Here is a 27,216-nt window from a genome sequence, read left to right as displayed (position 1 = left end):
ACAAGACTTTCATAGTTTCGTGTCCAAAAAGTCATCTTGTAAATGATTTCCTGCCCCAGTCATGGATAACATACTTTAGTATTATTCTGAGTTTCTGCTCTTCCAAAGTTCTGGGTTGTAGAAAGTTAAAGAATGCAAAGACTTACCCCAAAGTCCCCCTGTAACGGAGGTAGGTATATCCCATTGAAGGAGCAGCTGGAGTAAGGACAGCTGGTTTTGTTAAACAGATTCTGGATGCTTCTTCGACACTTTTCATAATTCCCCTCTCCCACAACGTACAGCTGGCTGAAAGGAAATTGCTTTTTCTCGACTGAAGTACAAGGGTTTTTGAAGAGGTCACTGATATTTATAGTTCTCTGATACCCTTGGTGAAAGCATGGATCAAGGATGCTGCTGCTCTCTGTGCTCTGAAAGTAAGATCAATCCAAGCTGTTACATTTCACTCCACAGTAACACACTGAGAAAGAGCTACAAGGAAGGGTGACCGCAAGGCACTTGTCACGGTACATCACACCAAGATACACACACACTGGGACAAAGTGGTGAGGATGAGTTTAAGGCATTAGCTGTAATGTGGGAGATGTGACTACTGCTTCTTGCTCTTACGACCTCCCTGTATGACCTTGAGCAAACTACTTCCATCCACGTTTTGTGAAGTCGCAGTTGATTTGGGATTCTCAGAGATGGCAAGATGCCATCTCCCAGGTTTTTCGGTTAAGCACAGTACTCCTGCTATCCCATGCCAACAAATCAAGGCACCTCATATTGGTAGTACCATTGAAAGTGTTGGCTGTTGTCTCTCTGAACACCTGTTTTGTCTTTACGGAGGACAATGACATTTCCCAAATCCAGGCTAAGGGATGAGACATTTAGCTGGAACACAGCAACATTCGCAGCAGCAGCATGTCAAAGGTGGGAGGGCCCAGGACCTCCACCTGCAACCACAGATGCACTTACCTGTAGGTCCCTGGCCAGTTTCTGTTGCAGAGCCTGGTCCTTCCCGTAGCAGAGGAAGCTGTGCGTGTACACTCGGTAATCTTTGCCATAGAGGCGGAAATACAGCAGGTTCTCTGGGGACTCAGAAGGGCTTTTATCTGGTACAAAAGTAATCTGTGTTGAAGCTCCTCCAAGGTCTAATGCTCCCGATGTCTCACTTACAGATTTCAAGGAATGTAGAAGTTTTGTCCAGCCAGACTTAAAAAAAAATTAAAAAAAATCAAAGACACATACATCAGGCATGTAGAAGATGTATTTGGGAGCAAAAAGAGAAAGACTTAGGAGGAGAGTAATGGAAGTACCAAGCATAGAAAAGGGAGGAAGACATGAGATTAGAGCTGAAACACGACACAAGAACAAGATGCAGGCTCAGAAAAGCAGAAGATGGATCATGTTCGAGTGTTCGGAGGAGGACTAAGAATATGCAATATAACACAACTATTATGTGAAAAAACAGTCAGCTTACTGTTTCAGTGCCCAGATGGTTTATAAGCTTGATAGCTGAAAACTGAAAAGTTATAGCAGTACTTTGCAGATATTCACCCAGGCACAGAAATACGTTAGATCAGGGAGTGAGGAGGATGCTGTACCCAAGGGAAGTTATTGAACGTGTTGATTGTTTATTTCAATGTTCTAAGCCTGACTCCAGTAACGGCTGAGGCAAGATATGCAGCATCCTGAAAGTTTGTGCCTACAATACCCTCCTGCAAGGCATGATTTACGATGTGCTGCCAGCTGATGATTCAAACACAGTCTTGCCATTGATACAATACCTGCTTGAAATTACCCAGCAGGTAGTTAATGGTGATCCATCCATAGGCTCCTTCTTCCTGACCGCTGATGATTCTGGCACCCTGGAAGTTGAAAGGAGCTGACCGCAGCGTCTTCTCTACTGAGGACAAGACTTTGTCAGCTGCATTTTTGTTCTCCAAGCTGGATAAATGGAAGAAAGGATGGAGTGACTCTGACAGTTCTCTGCAGCCTATGGGCTTTACTCTGAGCAGGCAGGCTACAAAACCCCAGCAAAAGCATCAGTTATAACCTAACAGTCCTTCATATGGGTACATCCAGTTGTAACTGGCCATGCCCCTCTCTGTCACACAGCTGCCACCAGCTCTGACACAGACCCCACAGCTGAGAGCAGGACCTGGAGCAGAGCTCTGCAGATCACCTGGTGAGGATTCATCAGGGAGATTTTTCTTGCTCTACCATCACAGAACTCCATGACCTCTCGTACCCTGAGTTTTCCCAGGCAATACATATATAAGATTAGCTCCTTGCCCCAGCCAGGTAACAGGTTGGGGACACCCCCAGGAAAATCACAAATTTGAATTAAAGAAGGAGATATGATTATAAAGTTATCTCAGCTTGACTTAGTCTCAGGCAGAGTCAAGGCGTGTGAGGAGTTACAATGTGGCTGGGCACAAAAATCCTGAGTGAAACCTAATAAATACTAGGTTGTGGAGGATGTCTGAGCATCCTCCCGTGCCCAGAGAGGCCAGCAGGGGGGTATCTGGGCAAAACGTGAACTGGTGGCATTTCCAAGGACTTCACCCCAGAGGCCCCCAGCAAGGATCCATGATGGTCTGAGGTGCAGGGGAAGGGGGCGAGCCCTGCAGTACCTGAGGAGCCGCATGCCGGCAGTTGCTCCGAGGTAGACGGGGGTCTCCTGGTGCTGCTTTGAGGGAATCACACCCTGTGCTTGTCGGAGACACTGTTGCAGAGAGTGGCCTGCGTTTTCCGTGTCATGGGAGTAACCTGAGATCCCAGGGCCTGCAAGAAATGGGGAGACTTCACTGCACCAACTCCAAGCATAACCCCAGAGGGCTGCCATGAGCCTCGTACGCTAAACCGCTTAACTATCACATGCAGCAACATCAGGTTCAACTACTCTATTTGAGTTTTGGAAATCCTACAGCACCAGCCCTTTCTCTGACGTGCAGCAATCTTCTGGGCCAGCCAGGGCCCTACAAAAGGAGCGAGGAGCCACGAGGAAGCCCAACACATGCAGGGATGGCTGCAGCACTGGGCAGCTGCCTCCACTCTGCATGGAGCAGGCCATGAGCCAGAGATGAGGGCTGTGGTGAGACACGAGACTTGTTTAGCACAAATTGGACATCTTCAGGCTCATATCTGCTCCTGCCTGGTTGTAGGTCATGGATCTGAGCCTGAAGATGCCTGACCCTTTGCTACACTGGGCCTTCCCGGGGAAAATGTGATTCGTTTGCACGTTGTGTGCACACTGCAGCAGCTCTCACAGCCTGGTGACAGCAGGGCGCTCCCCAGTGCTGTGGCCAGGGTGAAACGGCCCAGGGCAGGCTGACACCACCTCTCCTCTGTTCCTCATTACATGTATCCTTTGGGCTTTCTTTAATGCCTCCATAAATCATAAAATTGCTATTTACACAGCAATTCAATATTATAAAAAGTAAACAATGACATGCATATATTGAGCAACCTTGCCACATGAGCCCAGCTTGTGCAGAAGCCTTTAAAATGAGCTAAAATCCTGCCCTCCCCTCTTGCGGTTTAGCACCACTTCAACAGAGATCCATGCAGAAATTAAATTTAGTTATTAGTACATTGATGTGGCTCTTTCCAAAAAGCATTTAATTCTGTACATCCCGAAACAGAAGGAAAATGGACCCAACTTTCCTTTCAAGAAGGTCAGGCACATGCAGTTCTCAGCAGGAAGCAGTGCGATATACATTAGAGCCCATATGTTACAGATAACAATCACTGTTGGCCCCTTCCTCCAAATTTCTTCTCCCCCACCCTTTGGCTACCTTATCTCTTCAGCCCGTGCCCCTGTCAATGCTTCCTTTCCTCCTCTTACCTTCGACTTTACACACCTCCACCTGCTGCACCACCCCGGTGTCGTTCTCCTTCTCCGCTGGCCACTCGTACACGTACAGGTTAGTGTGGGATGACCCTGCGTCCAGCACGATCCCATACTGTGGACAAAACAGATCCTGTCATCGCATCTGAGCCAGGGCTGGACACAGCGTGTGCTGGTCTTCACGCACAGGGGACCAGAAATAATGAACTGTGGATCTGGCAACTGCGCCACATGCCACATCACTGCTCTTCTCAGCAGTGCTTCAGTTCAAAGCTTCCATCAAAGGGAATGAGAGTGGACAAGTCGCAAAACCGGGAATGATTGCTTAGAAGAGGATCCCCTGTGAAGTCATATTGTTTCCTACCAGGAAGTTGTACTAGAAGGTGCTTGAGGTGCATGGAGCCAGAAGGAGAGATTAGACAGACCCAGCAAGGACAGCAACTCGTCCCAGAGCCCCATGCACCTAAACCTCCACTTGGCTTGTTTTCCTATAAAAGCTCCAGCTCGTAATACCTTAGTATTCTTCGGAAGTGGCTGGTTTTGGGTCACTGCTACAGTAATTAAAGCAATTGCAGCCAAAGTAGAGAGGAATCCCAGGACGAGTAGAATCTTTCTTGTCCAGGACATCTTTGGTTTGGTACCTGTGACTAGAGCAGGAAAAACACATTAGTAACCCAGTGCCCCATGTTACCTCACCCCAAAAATCTTCAGACACGTTCCTGCAGTCCCCTTCTGCTCTGAAGCATTTGCCTTTGCCCATCCCTGCTTCCATCTCCCTCTCTGTGTCCTCACGTGGGATTTCTTCGATGTAGAGCCTGACCCTGGTGTCCTGCAGATGTGCTCTCACAGGCCGTGACGCATCTCCATGGGCCAAGCGGGGATGAAGGAGAACTTTCAAGATGCCCTTATGGCTAACCTGTCTTTGAGATATCCACAGGTGGCTGAGCAATCATATACAAAACGCATCTGCATTGGACAAACACATGCTTGTTCTGTAGCTCTGCATTTGATTCAGTAATTTCTGAGAAGCTGAAACAACATCAGACTGCTAATATATAAACAAACTTGTGGAGCCAAAAGCTTTAACCCCTGCTATACTTTGTCATAGTATATGTCATGCTTCGTTGTGCTTTTCACAATGTTGATGAGAATTTACAGCATCCTTGTCACTGGTAATGCATTTAGGAAGTCTAACACTAACATTTCGGTATGTTGCAGTCACAGTTTAAGCAGCACTGTCCTGCACCTTGGCAATGATATACGGAAAATATCTGTACTCCACAGGGTATTTAAGAAACCTACAGAGATTTTTAATGACATTCCTCAAAAGACCAGTGATGGTGAAATGGTGAATAGTCTGTATTTGAACAACTGGCATAACACAGTTTAAAAAAAAAAAATCACACATTTTGCAGAACTTGTGGTAGATTGATCTCTTAATTGTTACCAATACAATTGCTATGACCTATCCAGCAAATTAATATTTTGTGGCTTAAAATACATGGGTAACAGTACAGTTTTCTAAAAAAAGCTACTTATGGTTCTGAATTATTTCCACCAACTGATATGGCATTTGAGCCTTCAGATTTAATATATCTGCATTTGTTAGTGGCTAGCGTAATGCTGTCTACTACATTTTTCTGTTTTGGCTTCTCCTTCACATATCCCACAATGGAAATTTCAATTTACAACTTAGGCTCAGTCACTTTGGTATTGTTTAATAGAATACAATCCGCAACACAAAGCTCTAGATAGGGTACTAGCAAAAATATTTTCCAAGTTTATAACCTAGCTGTAAATTCAACAGTTACAACTAACGAATAGCTTTGGCACTCTAATACCTGTTCCCGTTATTACATGAAATCCACTTCTATCCACACTGAAGTTTCATATTCAAAAGCACTTGATTTTCTTACTGCACACATGGTTTGCTGTTTTCTCTTCTCCTTATATACAAGTGCTCTAGAAGATGTTTAGAAGTTATCCAGGGTGACCATACCTCTGTGCAGGCAACCACATCAACCATCTTCACGCTAACTTCACACTCCAAGAAAATGAAGCAACTGCGTTTGCTCTGCATCTGCACACCAGAACTTAAGTTCCAGAGGTCATTCATTCTGCAGCCCTTTAGGCAATATTGGATCAGTAGAAAACCATCCTGGCACCCCACATCATGCACGCAAATGTGAAAAGTATTCAAGTTCTGAACAGGATCATCTTCTAACCACTCTGTTTCACACAAATGCTAGCCCCAGATGCCAGAACTATGCAAAGGGCTACCCAACCCTACAAATGATCCAACATCCTAGGATCAGTTCACTTGGGGTAACTTCTCTGAAAAAGGTGCAAGGGAGCTCCAGGAATCTCTACATCTGTAGACTAATCATTTCTTCCCCATACAGCTAAAGAAAATGGAACTTAAAAGTGCCAAGAGAGCTTGTTTTGAAAATCTCCCCACAGGCTTTCCCCATAGGAAACCTGATGCTAACCTGGAGTTTTGTACTCTCTCATTACACTCACATGTAAATCTGCCGAGGCTAACTGAAATTTGGAAGCTTGTTATGCTCACATTTTAAGAGTGCCTGTTAGAGGCACAGCATGCTTGCCAATATCTCCAAGAATGTAGCTTAAAAAAACAGTCTAGTGCACATACCAGACAGTAGGAGGGAAGAATGCGTTTTATACAGCTTTATTCAAAAGGGCCCCAGAACTCATGGCTTGACTTGATTAGAAACAGCAATGTGTGACAGCTGGGAGACTTTTCTTCTCGATGGAGACAGTTGGCTCAGGTTATGAATGTACTGAGCATGTCCATTGAACAGAAAGAATTTTAACACTAAAAAATGAATAAAAGCAGATGATAGAACGTATAATTAGCTGCATAGTATGGCTGAAAACGGAAACTGCTGCTGACAGCTGCATGGCAAATCCATGTAATCGTTGCCACCCTTACTCTGAGATCTTGTCTAGAAGCAGCCACTAATGGCTTTGTTTGGTGATTACAGTCCTAGGGTTGAAGAATGGGTGCCTTTGCACCAGTTCTAAGACTTTCACATTTCCTGTTATGATGGGTATTGTTGTCTGCTGTATCTTTTTAGCAGCAGCACTCTGGAAGCAGTGGTATTAGCAACAAAGTAGGAATAATTTTCCTACCAAAATCGGCCTTTTCAATAAGCAGCTAGAGAAATCCCTTGCCTGTAGGCAGAGACATAATTTTCTGCATCCCACCTGCAACCTCAGATTAGTCATTTCTTTTCCAAGGCATATTATTTCCTTAGCTCTGAACATGACTTTCGCCTCTTGAATTCTAACTCAGCATCACGAGTCCTTGTCAGGGCTCTGGCGGTTGTAGACAGTGATTTCATCGTTGTATCCCATATCAAGGCATCCATCTGCATGACCTCTTACACTACCAAATAGTACTTTGTTGAAACATTTTGTACTTGAAAAAGTATGAATGATAAGCATAACGCAGAGGATAAACTACCAAAACAATACCTGCCAAACATCACTTTATAAGCATATAGATTACTTGATTTTTTTTTTTTTTTAAAAAACATTGCATGTCCAGATAAAGAATTTAATGCAATTGAAATAAAACATCTGCAGTTTGCTCAGACAGGTGAAGTATTTGCAAAAGTTCCCTTTCCTATACACTTGGTTTCCACCATCAGCTCTAGACACGACTGCAGGTTCTTCAAATGCCTAGAGAATTGTCTCATTCCCCAGCCTCCCCAGCTCCTTTGCACCGTGTCCCTGCTGCTGTAAGCTGTGCAAACACCGAGCAAGGCAGCCCTTCACCCTCCAGCACCTCTGCAGCTGCCAGACCCCAGCACTTCTTCACCAGCAGTTTTCCTTAGCCAAAGAGTGAGCAGGCACGACCTCCTGCCTCTCTGCCCAGCCAGAAACCAGAGACACATTTCTGTGCTTTCTCCCATCATGCCCCCACTGTAAACGATGATAAAAAAAAAAAATCATGTAAGGCCATAAGCAGGCATAGAAACTATACGCTGCTTTTCTTCTTCCCCACCCCAAAGCTCGGAGCTGCCTGGTGCTGCAGCCCTGTCCAGCTACATAGGCACGAAGCACTCTCCAGATGTTGGAGCACAGCCCAGCTGCTCCGGCATCTCTGTTTCTAATTTTGGTCTCTCTGTTTTTTTTGTAGGGGCTACCACCGGCTCCATCAAGTGACTGTGGCGGGGCTCAGAACATAAACAGGTCTGCTATCTTTTTTTGTCCCTGAGTTAGCTATCAAAGGAGAGCGATGCTGGCAGGCTCTTCAGCTGACAGCCGTTTTGCTGCAGAAACCCTGTTGCTCTTGGTGAAGAACCCAGGAAGGCCTGCACAAGCGTGGGAGGCAGCTCTGTGCGACAGCAAGTGAGCAGGATCATCCCCATCATCTCCCAGAGCCTCAAGACAAATAGGAAACGTTCCTCTAGCCAAAATCCCACTGCCACTGGCAGCCCTGCGAGCCAGGAGATGTCACTCATGGCCAGGGCTGCCCACCTCCCTGCTCCCTTCTCACCAAAAACAACTTAGCCACAAACGCTACAAGAAATCAGGCAGCCTACTGCTTGCAGAGGTGCTTTTAACAGGGGTAAGGCTGAAGTCGGTGTTTGCTCTTTCCTTTGGATTCCCACACTCAGCCTGTTATAGAAGGGACCATAAGAGGCTATAAGGTAAGGCCATAACCCTTCTGCCACACAAGTGCCCCACTGACACGTGCTGGCTCCTCACAATCGCCTTGTGCTCTCAGCACGCATTCGCATGGCCAGAAACACTCTCATTTTCAGCCTCATTTTATTTATTGCCATTTTAATCCCTCTGTCTTTGGTCCACCTCTGCCTCAAAACTTCAGCAAGTCTCACTCCTCCTCAATTTTCTCTTAACCAATGTATAAATAATGGTCCCCTCTGGATTGTGTCCTTCTAACCTTCTCCATCTACCTGAAGAGTCCAGCAGCCCTTCTCCACATATAGAATTATTTATTTTTCTCAAGCATCCCTGACCAGATCTGCAGAGAGATCAGCCTTGTCCAGTAACGTACCAGTTACACCAGACGCTGCAGTCCCAACCTAACTGAAGCAAGGTGGGGACCCCACGCCTAAGCTAGGTATCCCCACTTCAGACACAAATCACCTGCCATCACAGCCAGCGATGAGACATCCCAACACCTCTACTATGCCACCCTAGCAAACCCACGTTTAACTGCATTTAGTTAAATTAGCTATTCTTCATGCTGCAAGGAAAGGGAGTTCCAAGGCACACTGCCTGCCGCCCACGGGGCTTGCAGTGACGACAGACTGAGACAGCGTCACACTGAATCCTGCCCATCAGCTGGCAGCTGCCTCTGCTGCTGATCACCCACGTTGCTGCTGCAGCCTGTTGGGAGTCTCTCCTGTGACTGGTTTCCTAAGCACACGTCCAGTCTTTGGGGGAGACCTGCTGGGTGCTCGTGCGATCCCGTAGCCCATAACAGGAGCACAGCCCGCGGAGTTCCTGAACCCAAACATATCACAAACGCAGCTCAGCACTGAGAACCTGTCAAAGGAAAACAGGCAGACTTGACTGACAAATTGGGAACAGAACAGGCTGAAATGAATGATTTACCGTATTTTTAAAGCGAGGAGCAACGATGTGCTTGCCTGACTGCCAGCTGCAGCCAGAAGCATCTGAAGGCACAGGAGCCCATGGCTGAAGGGTGCCTGAATCCCACAGCAGTCTGAATGAACGCAGAGCCGGTGACAGGCTTGGTGGCAAAAGATGGGCAGCTTGGGCACAAGGAGCATCCATCAGGTCAGGCACTTGCAGAGAAACATCACCCAGTCCACCAGACAGCCCTGCAGACAGGGGCTTTGGCAACGCAGCCCGCCCGTTTATAAACTGTGAGAACTCACGTCTCTGAAGTTCTGCCTGCAGTGATGGCAGGGAAAGGGGATGGGAGCAGGCAGTGCTGCTGTTCTGCCACGGTGCATATGGGGTACATACGTTATCCTTCTGCCGAGGGAAAATGAGCATTTGTCAGGCTAAATTGCACACACGGTGAGGCTGCTGAGCTCACATCGGGGTTTGAGGAATATTTTGCTGCAAACTAATGTGAACCACATGTTTCAGAAAAGCCTTTTCTTAGGCTGGCAAGAGGCTCGGGTTCGTCTTAGCATATAGACACAATCCCATATACAGTATTGTATGCAATTGCTTTGGTTTGGAAGCATTTCTTTCAAAATACCAGGCAAGACACTGAACATGTTGAAATCACAATTCAAGCTCCAGACCAGGATTTACACCACTTTTACAGACATTACGTGGAATAGCATGGGGAGCTCTGCTTTAAGTTTTAATTATTCATATGGCAAAGATGTTGGCTTTAATACTGGTGTGAGAGCTGGCCCTCATTGTGGTGCTATGTATAATTTAAAATGCATATTTACTGTATTATAGTTTTCCAGATGAAGTACTTATAAATGTTGACATACAAACACCAAAATCCTAGCAAACTGATTAACCATAGTGGTTTTTTTTTTTTTATGGAGTTTTTCAGAGACACTTGATGCTTTGAAAGTGCACAGCCCTACCTACTGATCTCAAAAACAAGCAGGCTTGTACAGATCTAGACTATGCAACCAGACAAAGAACTTTAATTAGTTTTTGCCATGTACCCGTGTGTGTGTTTTGTGAGCTGGGAGATGGAATAAAGAACACGCCTATCGCATTTGTGATAGTACCAAGTTGGGAGTAAAAGCACACTGACGAATAGGACTGGAATTCAGAATAAATTTGGTAAACAGAGAACATGCCTGGGGAACCCATCCAACTCACTTTAGTAAGGACAAGAACAAATATAACGTTTAGAAAATAGACATCGCACAAAGACAGCATGATGAACAACTGGTTAAGGCGCACATCCAGAGAGAACATTCTTGCAGCTATAGCAGTTTGAAGAAATCCTTCCCTTCATTTAACAGGGGTAAAGCCTCGTATGATGTTCTATGCCCAATTTTGGGCACTGCCTTTCAAGGAAGACGTAGACCACTTGGAGAAACTCCAGAAGAGAACCAAATAGATAGATCAGAGGTCTAAAAACTTGACCTATGAGGAAAGATTGAAGGAATTGGGTTGTTTAGATTAGAAAGAAGAGCAAGAGAGACATTAACTGTCTTCAGACAATAACTGTCTTCAGACAAATAAAAAGCAGAAGAAAAAGGATTTTAGCAAAGCTTAAGCTAGGTATCAGGAAGCTAATTCTGATGGTGAGGATGAATAAGTCATAGGGAAGGTGGCTAATAAGGTTGCTGGGTCAACATCTTTCAGTGCTGTTGTAGCTGACTGCCTCAAGGCAGGAGCAGATCCTGGACTTCTCTCCCAGATCTGTTTCCTTGAGGATTAGCAAAAGCAGGGTGATGCATTCAAAAGCCATGCCATTAGGAAAGGCCAGTGCAGCAAGGATGCCATCCTCATCGGATATAGCTGCAACTGCTCGAATAAGTCTCATCTCCTCCCCCAGTAGGGCTCTAGGTAACATCCAGACCTAAACCAGCCACGACAAACACCCTGCCGCCCACATGTACAGCACTGCTCCAGATGGGAGCACCTCATCCTCCTTCTGCTTTTCAAGTCCTGACTGGGGCATGACCCTGGGAAACTGCACGGGATGCCTTGGAGTAGCCCTGTTTTCCAGGAAAAAAAAAAAAAAAAGCAGCATACTGCAATCCTGGAGAGCTGCTGGGGAGTGCTGGAGGCTGCAAGAGCTGAGCAGTGGCAGCACGAGAGGGAAACAAAGGAGCGGGCAGCACACAGGGCCCTCCTCTCCCTGCCCGCGGCCGCCCGCGCATCCGGAAGGGGCACAGGGGGGCTCAGTGCCGGGGGCACTCCCACGTCCCCTGTGAGCTCTGGAACCGCAGCGTGGCTGTGAGACAGGGGAGCCACGTCGGGGCGTTATGGACGGGAGCCAACAAACCCCTTCCATCCCTGGCTGGAGACCTTCCCACATCTGGTGCGTGTGGCTTCCCAGCCCTGCTCGCCTCCCCAGCCACATCACAGCTCCCGCGCCCCCCGCTCATTAAATCGTCCCTCTATGGGAAGATATCCTGCTGGCTTACGTCCCGGCACTCAGACAGAGATACTGAATATTCTCAAATACAATCAACAAGTGGTAGAATAGGGCCGACACAGTGACCTTTCGACAATTAATTTTCACATTTATGCGATGTTTGCTAGGCTTCTAAATCTGGACCCTGCTTATGCTCTTTTCTTTAGGATTCACACATCAAAGAGGCTTTCAAATCAGAAGAAATAACTGTTAGCAGTTACATCCGTCTCCTACCAGACAACTTCTGGCATTAATTTGTGTTACCAGCCCATCAAAGCTATAATTTAACTGAAGAAAATTTATTATTAACCACAAAGCTTGAAGTTTCATCAGAAAATACCTAGTGAATTCAAGATGGCTTTTTTACCCTGCCCTTCAAAACTTATCACCCAAGTTATCGCTTGAATGTACTTGGCTATCACACAATGTGAAGACATTCATTTTTCTTTGAGGGAAAAAAGCAGCATGAAGCACTGACACCTTTCAGTTTTCTTATTATTGATAGTTCCAATTTGCTGACTTGAAGTGGGCCAGTGTTCCCGTTAGACTTCCTTTTGTGCTCAACATCTTTCAATTCTTTGCTGTTCTCAACTCTCTGGCTATAATTTTTTCCTTATGCTTCTTTAGACCATTTTCTAAATCTTCTAAGTTTGAATTTGCATTAATTGCAGTCAGCTTCCTTTTTTATTTCCTCTCTAAACACGCATATTTCTCAAGGATTTTTTGTTTAAATTAGCATAACTTTCAACTGTTAGATTAAGGCTTTTGGGGAACAGGGTAAGTTAATAGGCTGCTTCTGAATCACAGAATCGTCTAGGTTGGAAGAGACCTCCAAGATCACCTAGTCCAACCTCTGACCTAACACTAACAAGTCCTCCACTAAACCGTATCACTAAGTTCAACATCTAAACATCTCTTAAAGACCTCCAGGGATGGTGACTCAACCACCTCCCTGGGCAGCCCATTCCAATGCCTAACAACCCTTTCAGTAAAGAAGTTCTTCCTAATATCCAACCTAAACCTCCCCTGGCGCAACTTTAGCCCATTCCCCCTCATCTTGTCACCAGGCACGTGGGAGAATAGACCAACCCCCACCTCTCTACAGCCTCCTTTAAGGCACCTATAGACAGCGATAAGGTCGCCCCTGAGCCTCCTCTGACTTGCATTCCTATTTGATTATTTTAAATCCTCAGCTGATTCAGCTCAAGTACTTTAAATTTGGAAAACCACTTCTTTAAAGAGCTACTAGGCATTATTTGTTAATATAGAACAGATGTCTATTACTTGCATAATAATTCTTAACTCTCAAAGCAATATTTCTTTCTCTATCAAGACAGGGCCTGTATACATTACCCTTGCACTGGAAGCAATGCATTGCAAATTACACGATTATCACCCTTGGTTTTGAGGAATTACCGTGTCATTGACAGACATCTGCCATCACACCAGCTTTTCATGTAACTGACTACAGAGGCAGTCACTGCCCCTCTCTGGCATCCTGGCTGATAACGGGCACTCACCTTCACCCGCTCGGCGTTGGTTGTTGGTTCCCAGCTCAGCCCCGCAGATCTATTGCTTACAACCATTTACCTGTTGTTGCTGCTGGTAAACACAGCAGGGCCACTGCTTTAATCGGGAGACTTTAATAGGAAGATCAGTGGCGTGACAGTCGCAACACCTACACAGTGCAGCCCACCCTTCCCCAGGCTCATCAGCCTCCCTGCACTAGGATGATGCAGAAGTTACCACGACAAAACAAGGGAAACAGCCTTGAGAAGAATTGTTTCCCACCCCAAAAATAACCATATTGGGCCAGAAAGTTCAGAAGTTTCCTAGAAAACAGTCTTGAGCACTGTAGATACTGCTACCTCCCAACAGGAGGCTCTGGCAGGGAAATGACCACAGAGAAAACACATCCAAATCCCTCGCCACCCACAGCGTGCTGCTCTGTGCATTCCCCAGTGTCAAAATCTGCCCTCCTAAAAGCCACCAGTTTCCCTGTTTGCCCTCTCCACTGGCAGCTGCTCCCGCCTCAAAGACGCTGAGGCTGCAAGACACTCGCCGCATCTCAGGGACGTTTTTCCTCTGAATCACGGATTCCTGGGATTGCCCTGCACATCGAGCACCACTACCGCTTTTCAGTGGCTTACTTCCCCAGCTTCCACAACAAAAACATGGCTACCCACAGTGCTGCATGCAAACAGGCACGTGGAAAACCAGAGCTTCCCGAGCATTTCTGCACAGCAAAGCAACCAGCTTTCCTCCTGAAGTTTCACTTCCCATTCGGGACCAAAAGCCACTGGAAACTGCAGAAGCATGAACAGTGCTCCAGGAGAGAGAAGAGCTGCTGGCAAAGCCACTTTATCATAAAAACTCACTTTATGAGTGAGTTTTTCCTGCCCTAACTTGCATAGTACCCAAAAACTGTAGTGGCCTTTCCTTTGCAACTAGTTCTAGCAGATAAAGTGTGAGGTGCCTTGCTATCAAGGCAGGGCAGCAGCCTCACTGCATCCCTTCAATAAGTAAAGGTTAAGACTGCATGCATGAAAGAGATTGATCTCTACTTAATTCCAGCTTCTCCCACTTACCTCCAGCTGTCAGCACTGCTATCTCCTTTCTTCATTGCAAAACACAACGCTGGAACAGCTGGGATAGTTTCTGTCTCCTGCTGAGGAATGCCTCCACTGTCTAGGCTTTGTGGAAAAATATACTGATTTCTCAGAGGTCAGCTTTAATAACTAGGATTCCCACAAACCATGGGGAGAATTCAGCTCATGATATTTGGCATGAATATCACGCTCTGTTCCTCATGCTGCTACTATTTCCATTTCAAATAGCAGGAAACAAATTACCCTGTGGTATTTTTAAGGACAGCCAATGGGAAGAACAAGGGACCAAAGCCCGTAGTGGGGCATGGGCCTCAGCAAAATGTCCAAGCGGAAGAGGAAGAACTTCTCCTTTGAGGTTGCAAAGGTAATAAAAAGCAGATTGAGAAAACAGTAGAAGTTAAATACAAATCTAAATTTTCGTGGTTGGAAGCCTTGCACTTTGCAAAGGCTAGGGCCTTGTGGAACAAAACAGCAAATAAGTTTTGCTGGATGAACGGTCTGGGACAGGAACTCATCAGCCTCCAAAGTTCAGATTACTTATTACAGGGAGATACTGTGAATCCCAGGGAGATTCAGGCTTAGGAAAAGAAACTCATTTATAATATTTTAATATAAGTTTATAATATTTTAATACATATATATATATATTTTTTTTTTACAACATCCTTGTCTCAAACAGTTCAAAATACAAATGCAAAATGCTCTGGATAAGGCAGTGTGGGTACACAGCAGTGACAAGGACAGGGGGCTGTTGTGAGAGGCGCCCCAGCTGCCCTGTCTGCACGCAGCATGCCAGGGGCTGCTACAGAGGCGTTAAACCACGATGATCTGCTCTGGGTGACCTCGGCACAGACCGTACCGGGGCTGGCCCACAAACAGAAGGTGCAGCTCCAACTTCTCACCACATCCCCCCCAGAGAAGCAAGAGCAGGAAGGAGGTGCAAGAAGGGAAGTCCTCGAGCTTTTCAGTGACATTGCCTCCAGCTCTCTACTCCATGCTCTGGCCTCTTTGACCAGAGGTGCCTACCAGGACGGAGACATCAATACTCTTTCACCATCAAAAGCCAACAAAGCAGAGGTTACTTCAGCTGAAGAGCTTGAGACACGCTCGCAGCAGCAAAGGGGACGGAGTTCCAGTATGGAAAAAAGCCACCAGCTGGCTCCGTTAAGAGCCTCTGTGTAGCAGGAATAGCCAGCACAGCTGGGCCCCCACAAAAACAGCCAGAGGTCTGCTCCTTCCCTGCCCCAGCCCATCTGAGCAGGGCTCTCCCTCCGGGACTGGAGGTCCCCTGGAACCACAGCACTTGTCTCCAGTGTGCACAAAAGAGGCCTGAGCAGGGGTTTCTTTCCTTGCATCTCCTGCAGGAGGTTTAAAAGGCTATTTATTAACAGCTCTGGGACAAAGGAGCAAGAAAGAAAACAAATCCGTTTATAAATCATCTAAGGAGAAAACTTGTGACTCTAATGGTCTCCTTTGTAATTCCTTAAGTGTGGCCTGGAGCTGCCCTGGCGCTGCTCCTTGTGATGCTGAATCAGCAGAACAGCGCTGCTTGCGCAGTAAATAGCCAGATAAGGACAGAAGTGCCCTGAAGAAGAAAGCTCTAACTTATGCTGTGAACAGATTTTTCTTGGCTTCTGCTGCTGTTTGGGAAGACTGATAGTGGTCAACTTTCTCACCACTAAATACCAAATAGTGACTCACATCTACTTCTACCTCTGCAATCCAGGACATCCACTTTCCTCTGGAACAAAGTAGAAACAAGACAGAGAGGGAAAATTCATGTGAGAACCGTCTCAAACAATACTATCCAGTGCTGGTTGAGCTTTCAGATAGTCCCGAACATTTTACCAGACTTTTTCCTTTGATAACATTTCTCAAGTGGGAAGGAGAACAAAGAATAACAAAACATTGTTATGTTTAAGACTTACCCATAGCAGAGAAGAGCTGAAGTTTCCAGCAATTACAAGTATAAATTCCCTAAAATAGATATGCAATGTATCATTTTTAAAAATTTAAGTGGCTGGGATAAGGGTTCTATTGTGTGGACTGAATGACATTTAAGAGCATAAGGCAACATATCAAGATGACAGGATATGGTACAACAGCATTAAAACCATCACTGATATGGATGAAGAAACAAAGGCCTCAAATAAAAATGGTAAATTGCACTGGGAGGAACTGTACAGCCAGGGAGGATAGATAAATAATACCCATCGTATCTACGGAAACCATCCTACACAAGAAATAATACAACGTGGAAAAGACAAACACGAGAAAAACAATTCAAACTTCAGATACTCAGAAAGACAACATTAATGAGAAACAGGGTTTGGTTCCAAAGAGACGTGGGCTTACTTCAGGAGATGTGAAACGTGGAACTACGGGGCAACAGGCTGAAGGAGAAATGGGAGTTGTACAGCAGCTCTGCACAGGGATGTCTGTGGGGCTGCTCAGAGCAGACGTGGAGTCCTAGCTTTGACAACATTTGGGAACTGTTTGGCTGGGCTCCCCACACCGCCCATTCAGATAACTCCCAGCAGTGGGTCTCCTCCCGGGCCATGACCTGCTCACCCTTCGTACAGACACCCTGGAAAACAACTTGGTTCATGTGGGAATGGTGAAGGCAAAAAGCTGGTGAGAAGTTTCAGTTTTGCTCTGCTACTGAAAGGATCTAACATCTTTCCTTCCCCTCCTGTTTTTGTCCAATATTTTTGCCAAATAATTTTCAATAATCAATTTTGGTTTTTTTTGAGGTCAAAGTTCAATTTTGGTGTGATTACATTTTTGTACCGCTAATCATGTCGAAACAAACTTTTTAAACTCTGCTGTACTTACCCAAAGTGACATTATAAACCAGTTATAAACAATCTAAGGTTTCACATCTTTTTCTCATTTAAGAGCGGAATAATTTTTAGCATAGCTATGGTACGGCTATGATAACATAACAACAGCGCAAGATCTTACGGAACAGAAAGATGATGCATGTTTTGCAAAATCGTTTCAGCTGCACTCACTCCCTCCTCCACACTTGTTCCCACAGTACTCACGTGTCCAGGTCTGGCAGGATCCCGCGTGACGTGGGACCGGGGGTGCCAGATGCCAAGTGTCCTCACTGCATCCCTTGGGTTCCTTCTCAGTGGCACCTACGCCTCTTTGTGCAGGTCTTTTGCCATCTTCAGGACCTAATTCTGTGCCTTGAAACCTTGCTTACTTCAGCTCCTGAGTACCCCATGATAGCTGGTTGCCCCAGCTAGGCTCCCTGTTTCCTCATTTTGGGTTTCTTTATGCCTACAGCCTGCCTTCCTGCAGGAACTGGAGGTGGTGCACAGGGGACGTGCTGCAACCTCACTATCATCTTGTTATAGGAACACAGCTTTTGTCTCAAGGAGTCATCTGCACGGGGGCTTTATCAGCATGCAGGGCTCCTTCTGATGGGCCATCCCTTGTCAGGGTGCAGGATGCAGGGCTTGTCACAAACGCCACCTTTGTCAATGTTTATCCAGCTTTACTGCACTCAGTCACATCCTTGGTTATCAGCACAGACCATGCTTTGAGCCCTTGCTCTGTTGCTTCATCCAGCCCTGTTATATACACTTTTGTTCATGCGTCATTCAGGACAGTTAATATCCTGCTTCTTCACCTGCATGCCGTGCCTGGATCTGTGCTTCCCAGACCTTCACTGTGGCAGCAAAAAGGTCTGCTCGTCTTGGCTAGGTTGCAGGTGACCCCAATAACAGCACAAGAGGAAAGGAGGCAGATTTTCAGGTGGTGGGTCCAGGCCGTGCTCCTGCACACAGCTCTGTGCTCCAGCACACAGCGCCCAGGGCAGCACCAGGGCACAAGCAACCTGCGGCATGGTGCGGGGTGAGACCGCTGCCACCGATGCAGCCCTGCTGGTGGTGTTCTGTCACTAGGCTAACACGGCAGGGCTGGCACAAACATCAGCTTCTCCTAGACAGTTCCTGGTCAGCCAGGATAGCTGCAGTTACCCCATAGCAGGACCGCAGGACACACAAGGAGGCCTTTGTGCACAGACATTTTCCCATGCTCATGTCACAGCCTTCTCTCAGCAGACGGACGCCGCACAAGGCCAGGGCTGTCTCACTGCTTTCCACTGCTCCCAGGCTCACCTTGACTCTGTGGCTTTCACACATGACTCCAGCTTTCAGCAGTCCTGCCTGCTCAGAACATGAGGGGAGCTAACACCAAACAGATAATGCTGGAGCCAACCACCATACTTGGCTTTTCTGTACACTGTACGTCAGCCTTTCCCTAATACCAAGCCATAATATTTGAATTTGTCTCAGTGCTTCCCATGCACGTATCACAGCACTATTTGTCCCATTTGTCCAGACGGGGAAAAAGCACAGGAGAGCAGCAGAAAGCCACCCTGATGCTCTGTCCTCCAACCACCTCCATCCACTTGCCAGGGAAGCTCTCACAGCACACTCCTTCCCACCCAGGCAGAGTTCCCAGGGTATAAGGCAGGAGCAGCACACGCTTCATCTACACCTACTCTTGAACTCGTCTTCCACTGTTTTGGTGTGTTCTCTCTTGTTTTCTATCACACTAATAGCAACTTGGGGATTATTGGCCTAGTAAAGTACACACAAATGACTCATGCTACAAAATTTAATGTTCCAGCAGAGCTACATACAAGTGTGGGAAAAGGAAAATGTCATTTAGGTTAGAAGAAGCATGATGAAGAGAAACAGAGGCAGCAGAGCCCCATAGTTGGAAAGAACGCATTCCTCTGGTCTCCTCCCCAGTCTGGCTTCAGGGATGGAGGCAGGAGAAGCCAGGAGAATGAAAGAGTTATTTACTACTTCATAAAGGAGTTATGGACTACCTAACAGCAGTCCTCCTGTGTTATATGTAATCTCTATGAAATGCTAATAAACCTAAAGACTAGCTGCTACACCCACAACAAGAGTTCCTGAGATGCGGTTTGCAGCATATTACAATGTACATTCATGGTTGCAGTTTCCTGAGAGGTAAATGGGTAGAAAGGCTCTCTAAGATCACTATTTACAGAAGGTATCTATTCCCAGCAAGGCTGACGGGATCCAGTTTGCAATCTCACAGCCACCAAGTGGCCACAACACAAAAAGGTCCTTAAATTGGGAGAGAAATTACTAGTCTCTGAAGCAGAGACACACTTTGTAACCTAAAAAGCAACTGCAAAATTACTGCCTTTAACAAGGAGTTCATAGCATGGGGCCAGGTTCTGTTGTAAAAAACCCTATTTTTATGATGAAGTACAAAGGCTTAGTTTCACAATTGGCATAACTCACCCGTGCGCTCTGTCACAAAAAGGGACTATCCTGCCTGTCTTCTGCCAGTGTTATATCTTCCACGTGTACAAGTACAGACTCTTTTTAAATTTTCTACCAAGCTACCCTTCAGACAGGCCATGTTCTCCGGTGAGGCTGACACAGCCACAAGTGTGCTAACGGCATCACGAAGCAGCATGGGAAAGGAGCAGGGGACTGAGTGCCCTGCTCAATGGGCAGGGCAGACAGCTTAACCCAATTCCCCGCGTTAAACCACATGCTTTTCTCTTCTTTAAACTGTTAATTCATTTCAAAATAAGGCCTTACTTCTCTCTAATGACAGAAGAAGTCTTAAACAACACTGCTGGAACTTCTTTTTTTGTCTTATGACTTCTACTACTTCCAGTATTTCCAACTCTGCAAATGAGAACTTGATCGCTTGCTTTACTAAATTAAAGTTCTTTTCAGCTTAGGCTGGTTTCATGTTTACTGCAGTCTCGGACAAAACTAACAACCAGTAAGCTTCCTATACTATTTCAGGAAAGCAAGACTAAACAGCTGGAGATCAACCTACTGGGTGCATTCAACTCAAGGCAAAATTGCATCTCTGCAATGTGATCCCTACACAGCTGCTGCAGCCAGCAGTTAAGGGCTGATCTTGGCCAAGAGCAGATGTCCTCCACGGAAAGAGCTGCCCCGTGCCATTTGTGCAAAGAGTAGATAAGAGGAAGGGAAGATTTCCATCCAAGGAACAAATGCCACTTTCTTATCTGCTCCCACTTCCAATCCATGCTCCATACAGGAGCTCTGACCTTGCTTCCACCATGTGCCCGCTCTCTGGGCTTTGGCATGTGCACCGTGGACTTCATCTATCAGCTGGGCTGCAGAGGCTCACATTTCTCCCCATCCCTCAATTTTGGAGGAGCCTTCCTCTTCTTGCCGAAGCCCAGGGAGGAGAGAGCAGAGGCTGCTGACACCCCCACCCCAGCTGCAGCTTCACCGCTGGTTAATGTATAGAAACCACAACGGCCATAACATCAGTTTGTCACTCCGCTGTCTTGGGAGCCCTCTGAGCACAGCGTGAAAATGGTGTGAACTTAGGGGCAGAAGTGGTTTCGATGTCCTCAGCTGCTGAGTCACCTTTTCCAGGCAGCATGCAAAGCTCACAGGCCAGTTACGATTTGAGCTCTAGCTGAGAAGCTGCAGAGAGTGAGAAACCAGACAACTCCCATTCTTCTGTAAAAACAGGTTGATTTTCCTCTTCACTCTCTTCCCTGAGGAGGATCCAGCACTCACCACCCTGCACAAGCAGGAAGGAGGCTCTCAGGAGGATCAGAAAAAAAAAAAAAGGAGAAAACATAAACTGAGCTAAGAGCTATTAACTTCTATTTGTGCAAATTATAAATGCTTGATCAAAGGTGCAAGTCTCAGCCTGTGAACCACTAAGGCACTGTGTAAGGGTTATTTTGTTGGGGCAGCAGGGACGTAGCATGCAGCTAGATGAAAGTCACAAGCAGCACAGGACAGCACAGGCTGTTAGGCACACATCTCCTACCACAGACTTATTCACTATCTACAAAATATGTTGACATTACAAGGGGAATGTGAAGGCAGACAGCAAAGCAGCATTGCAGATGCTCCCTGGAAGCTCTTCCCAAGAGAAAGAGCCCAAAAAGGGTTCATGCAAGAGCTATAGCAGGTGGAAGATGAGGCATCTGCAGCTTTGCTGGGACTGGCCGAGCACTGACTGCAGTGACCAGCTCTCACCCTTGAACACGGGAGCAGCAGCTCACAGCCAGCATGACACAAGGGACAGAGGGATGGCAGAGCAGGGAGATGGGGCCCATGGAGAAGGATGGGGGGAGTGGGTGCACAGGAGGACATGAGCGGCTGAATTTGCACAGCACGCACTTAGCCGACTTTGTTCCTTTCCATCTGGTCTCTCACACTTTTTCCCTTAACTCATTTCTTAATTTGTACTGCTAATGCAGCACTGTTTCAGAGCACAGGGCTGGTTTTGTGTCACACCCGGTCTTACAGCGGAGCCCTCACAATAGCTTTGATCCGAGTGACTTTCACCCTTGCCTCCTCCTCCTCTTTCACTTGAGCTGGCGTTAGCATTCAAGTTAGAGAAGCTGAGAGTTATTTCAGGGAAAAATAAAAAATAAAAATCAAGGCTAGGGACAAGGACAGGTCCCTTTTCTATCTAGCAGCATAGACTTATGTCAAACTACACTGATAGCAGAAGTGCAGCCTTGGGCTCTGCTCTTCCCCACACAAGCATACTGGAAGTGCCTGCCGTAAAACTTTATCTCTGCTCAGGAAAGAGAAGTTTCCACCAAGCTGAGAGAGAAAACCAGTGCTCACATCCACCTGACAAAAATATATGAAAGTACAATTTAAGAAGTATTCTTATCTAACTTGTCTTTCACAAAATCAGCTGAAGTGTTTCTCTTGTGAACATAATACAGAATTTTACAATTTAAGTTTGATTGGTCTCAAGCAACACCAATCCCTTGTGGACTGGCTCCTCAACCAGTGTCAACTCAGCATCATCCAGCTCACCCCCAGGTTCAGCCTAAACACTTCTGCCTTAATCACATCTTAACCCCCAAAACAAATCATTTCCAAGCTGAGAACCTGACTCCTGTCTCAACCCACTTCAAATCAGATCCAGCTTCATGGTAAACGGTCGGTGAGCACTGGACGATTTGGGTTAGTAAAAACAGGGGTGTTAACTGCAAAATCAGGCTTGCTAGTTGCTCTCAAACCAAACTGTGCTAAAGATGCAAAGATTTCTTGGGAAAAGAAGGAATGTGACCAGGCATGGTATTTGCACCATATATTAAGCCAATTAAACAACCTAGGAAAGTCCAAAAACTATCAATTAAAGCTCTTGTAACCTTTTCCTTTTCAGGTGTCCAGCCTGAAATTTATTCTTTCTCCTTCAGAAATTCCTTAAGCATTTCCTACGTGTTTCTGGTAAAAATACAATTGGAGAAGCAAACACAGGTTTGCATGGTCACAATAAGTTTGCATAGAGAACAACTTTTTCCTTCTACCATGCAATGCAGCCATGCATACAAGACCATAAATAAACTGAGTTAGGGCTGTCACACACACACACATAAGCATACCCATACACCTCTGCAGATTTCTCCCAAACAAAACTTCCAGGAAATCTTTCTAGCCTATTCAGTATTTGAATATCCAACTTTCTTCCCAAAGTTGCATGAGCTGTGCTTTACTAGTTGGCTTGAAGCCTATTATTTGCTCTTTATGTTTCCCAACCACTCTTGGCTTAGACTTTCCTCTGACTTAATTGGTATTTATACTGGTCCTCCTAGCACGGACAAGCCCCATCTGTAAATCAGCAATGATTTTTTTTAAATATTTTTTTTTAGATTATTGAAAGTATCTAACCCTATCAGGCCTCTTGCAGAATACCTTTGCAAACACAGCTGTTGAATCATGATTTCCCTTGGTAAATATTTTTGAGGTCTGTCATTTAACCAGGTCTTAATCCATTAATTCATTCTTTGCTGAAGAGTCATAAGGAGACTTTCATAATCAGAATAAAGTCAGAAATGTATCTATTGCTATGGAGAAGTTGAAGCATGGGAGGTTTGTATTTACTATCTGCAACCATGTTTGCCGTCTCTATAATAAAATAAGAGCAAATACTTCACTGGAAAATAGCTCAGAAAGAACCATTCGCCTTCCCAGTCCTACACTCATAACCCGCTCCGTGGCCATCAAATGCCAGCCAGGGAAATTTCTTCTTCCAGTTCCTCTTTTGTGGGGTGGTTCCCAAACTATCAGTGAACTCGGGCTTTAGGAGTTTCTTAACTTACAGCATAGATGTATTCACCATGCACTTGATTTTTAGGAGTATTTTTTCCAAAACTTTTGTAGGCCTTCAGCCTCAATTGAAAGAAATCCAGAAGATGTTAATAGGGATAACATAAGACAAAACACAGACTGTTTTTTTTCAAATGAGAATTATGTCAGTCTTGTTTAACATCTATTTTGTAAGTCAGCTGACTTTGTAAAGTAAACAAACAAAAACTTTCAAGAAAGCAAGGTCTCTGGAGTACTTGGGTACTTGAAAGTTACTTGGAGTGCTTTATCCCTTATAAAAGCATTGCCCAGCCACAGAGTTCCAAAGAAAAGGGAATGTAATCCTTAAAGTTCTTGATGCAGGCTCTAGTAGTTGGGACTATCTCCATTCTAGGACACAGATTAATAACCTCGCTTGAGTGGACCACATGAACTCACAGGTTTGTTTCCATCTGGGATAAGTAGTTTCCTTCTTGGTGCTTTACTTCCCATTATTCATTTTGCCTGTACTGTCCATTTCCACAATAATGTTATTCTGAACGCTACTCTGGCAAGTCTCATCCTCTACTAAAACAAAAGAATATAATCAAACTACCTACTAAGACTTATCAGTGGGGAGACTTCCCCAATAACTTACAACTGATATCAGGCTAAATTGGTAACAGTTACCTGGGATATTGGTTCAACATCCTCCTCCTCATTCCTGTTGTCTGTGATTTCCCTAGCGCTCTCTTGCATTTAATCTCAAATTTTTATGAACCTTTATCCCCCCCCAATCTTAAATGAACAAAACAGGCTACTTAGTTATACTACACAAAACATCCATTCATATCAGAATTCATCTACCACCCCAAACCCAAATTTTGAAAAGTACTTAACCACCACCATTGTGGGTTTTTCTGTATCATTAAAATCTTATGTTCTCCACCTACGTAATGACTATGCAGTTGCTAGATGTACATTAGTTTGTTCCTAAGACACACAGAATGCCTCCTTTGAATTGTGCTTGGTCCTGCTGATTTTATTTAAAGAAAATAAAGATGTCAGGAGAAAATTATAATTTTCCACAATTCACAGCTTGTATGTGGTATCAGATGTTCTCTATTTCCTCTTTCTCCACTTCCTTTGCATTTACTTGTTTTAACTTTTATTTGCTACCTTCACTGCCCTCAGAGAACTAGCAAAACTCATGCTTATTCTTGTTTTTGGAGTACCAGCTGGTGTGTATTCTTTGAATTTGCAATCTTCATTCACATTCCTTTACATTTCTTCCCCCTCAGATTGTGCTTTTTACTGCTCCATGCTGGAACGATCACTGGTCCGTAGAGAATGGTTCTCTGACAGCAGCAATTAATTCAACACGTACATGGAACTCCAAAACAGAGTTACTGCTTCCAGTTCAGTTCAGTACCTTTTATGTTAAATTCTACATCTTTTACAAGACTGCACAAGAAGGCATTCACACTGATCACAGATATCATCTGTTGCTCTGTAGCAACCCAAAGATAATTTCTCCCTTGGCCTGTTAGCCTATTGATCCAAATTTCAAGGCAGAGCTGACAGTACCAGTGCTAAAAACGCAGCTCTCCTTCAGCTGAGGTGCAGCATTGCAAGCCTATTACAGTCCCTGCGGACAAAACTTGCAGGGGAACAGGTCTGTCTCACGCTGAGACACCCCCTCGTAGTAATACCTTTTTGATGAAAGGATATGCTCTCAGTGGGCTTGTGCTTCATTTCAAGGTGGAAACTTTCCTCCTGGCTGATAGATACTGGCTGCCTTGGACTCCCCTGCGCTCAGACTATTGACTGCTGCCTCTGGGAAACACAGCTCAAGAGGCCTTTTTAAAAATGGTGCCTCCTGCTTTCTTCTCCCATGAATTTCTGCTATTCACTACAACAATTTCCACTAAGCCTTTACAAGCACACTGACATTTTCTGCACATCAGCCCATTGACACCATCACCACCTTTTCCAGAACCAGCTCAAGCACTAGTTGTCAGTTTCCTTCTCACCAAAACTCCCAGTTTTTAAATGCAGGCTCATTCAGTTGTCTTTGCTGTATCAGTTACCGTCTAAGTTTCTTCCCTGTGATTCCTCACCTCACTGGAAAAGGCATCTCCGTTCATGCATTACATTTCCTTTCTGGAATGAAACTTTCTAAAGACTGGTTTCAAAGCTATTATCATCTCCTTTCTCAGCAGAGGCAAATTGTTTCTGAATATTTCCATGTTCACTCATGACTGCACAAATCAATGAGGTAACCCCCCACTTCTGCCAGTCTTTGCTTTAAATTTTGATTTAGGTCAGACCGAGAAACTTCTTCCACTCAAACACCATTTATTACATTATATGATGTTAAAAACTTGGAGAGGTCTAGTTTTCCATTTTGTTTATTCTGAGGGGAAAAAAAAAGATCACTTTTTGATTCCCTGTTGTTGTAAGGCTGTTGTTCCCCGAAAGGCTATGCCTAGTACTGAATAAGAAACTATCAAAATAGTGAAAACTGTTAATCCCTAGGCTTCTCACTCAATTTAGTGGCTAAGTTTCTGCCCAGATCCTTTTCCAGTTTAGTGCTACTTGCCCGTTGCCTGCGATCCTGCTTTGTGTTTAAAAGCCCCACACAAAGCGCCCAGTACTGTCAGCAGTACAGAAAGACAGCCCGTGTTGCAGAAGTTGCTGTAAATAGTGTAAGCCGTCCAGACAGACAAAAGCAGACTCTAAACTGGAAAAATGTTTCTGCCAAATGTTAAGTGCGACTAGTGCTGCTATGCTTCATGTTACGTGCGCCGAGCAGGCTGATTATAAAATGCAAGCCCCGGGACAAGATAGATACCTTAAAAAAAAAAAAAAAAAAGATAACTGTGCAATGAGCATCTTCAGCTAGCGCTGCCTGGCGCTGCAGTTAAGGCGAGAGGGCTCCCCGGGGGGAATCCTCCTCTTCCTTGCGCTCCGGAGCCGGTCCTGGCCCCGAGCTGAAGCCGGGAGAGCCCCTGGCAGGCAGCACAGCGCTTCTCCCCACCAGCAGCCATCACCTTCCCCCGAGCGTTTTTTTTTTATTATTATTATTTTTTGCTTTTCCCCTCTCAGCGCGCTCCCAGCGCCGCCGGGCTCGGCAAGGGCGCTGCGGGCGGCTCCGGGCTGCAGGCGGGGAGCCCCCGCCGGCCCCGCCGCCTCTTCCCCCGCACGGCCAGGAAGGGAATCCCCCGCACTGACGCGGCCAAACTTCTGCAAACGCCAAGCACGGGGCGCTCGCTGCCGCCCGCTCGGCTGCGGAGCCGCAGCGCCGGGGGGAGCCGCCAGCCCCCGGCCGCCCCCGGCTTGCGACCACCACCACCACCACCACAAGTCGGGGGGCAGCCGGCAGCGACCCTTCAGAGGCGGCCCAGCCGAGCGGGACTGCCAAGGCTGGAGGCCGGCTTGAGCTTGGGGAGGCTGCGGGGGGGGGGGGGCACCCCCAGACCGGTCCCACTCCGCCCAGCCTTAGCCCCCCGCGGGTGCGGGGGGACGCGCTGCCGGGGATGCCGCAGCCACTGCTCGCTCCCGGCCGGGGAAGGGGCAGGAGCTCCTCGG

General features: G+C 46.0%; 1 protein-coding gene across 3 annotated transcripts in view; it reads right to left on the bottom strand.

Annotated features, from left to right (window-relative positions):
- Positions 1-27,216, bottom strand: part of ENTPD1 (ectonucleoside triphosphate diphosphohydrolase 1) — a 31,727-nt gene that overhangs the window by 3,075 nt on the left and 1,436 nt on the right. For 2 of the 3 annotated variants that reach the window (XM_083843244.1, XM_083843242.1), the window contains 6 exons: positions 4,349-4,482; positions 3,833-3,950; positions 2,619-2,769; positions 1,770-1,929; positions 958-1,194; positions 147-407 (listed from right to left, as the gene is read on the bottom strand). In XM_083843244.1, the coding sequence (XP_083699370.1) occupies positions 147-407; positions 958-1,194; positions 1,770-1,929; positions 2,619-2,769; positions 3,833-3,950; positions 4,349-4,462 (1,041 nt within the window). In that variant the 5' untranslated portion in view covers positions 4,463-4,482. Of the gene's footprint in view, positions 1-146; positions 408-957; positions 1,195-1,769; positions 1,930-2,618; positions 2,770-3,832; positions 3,951-4,348; positions 4,483-14,512; positions 16,401-27,216 lie in introns of those variants that run through there. The other variant, XM_083843243.1, reaches the window with a different exon arrangement.

This window comes from Anser anser (genome assembly GCF_964211835.1).
Source record: "Anser anser genome assembly, chromosome: 7".
Taxonomy (NCBI): domain Eukaryota; kingdom Metazoa; phylum Chordata; class Aves; order Anseriformes; family Anatidae; genus Anser; species Anser anser.
Note: the sequence above shows the minus strand (reverse complement) of the source record. Positions and strands in the feature narration are given on the sequence as shown.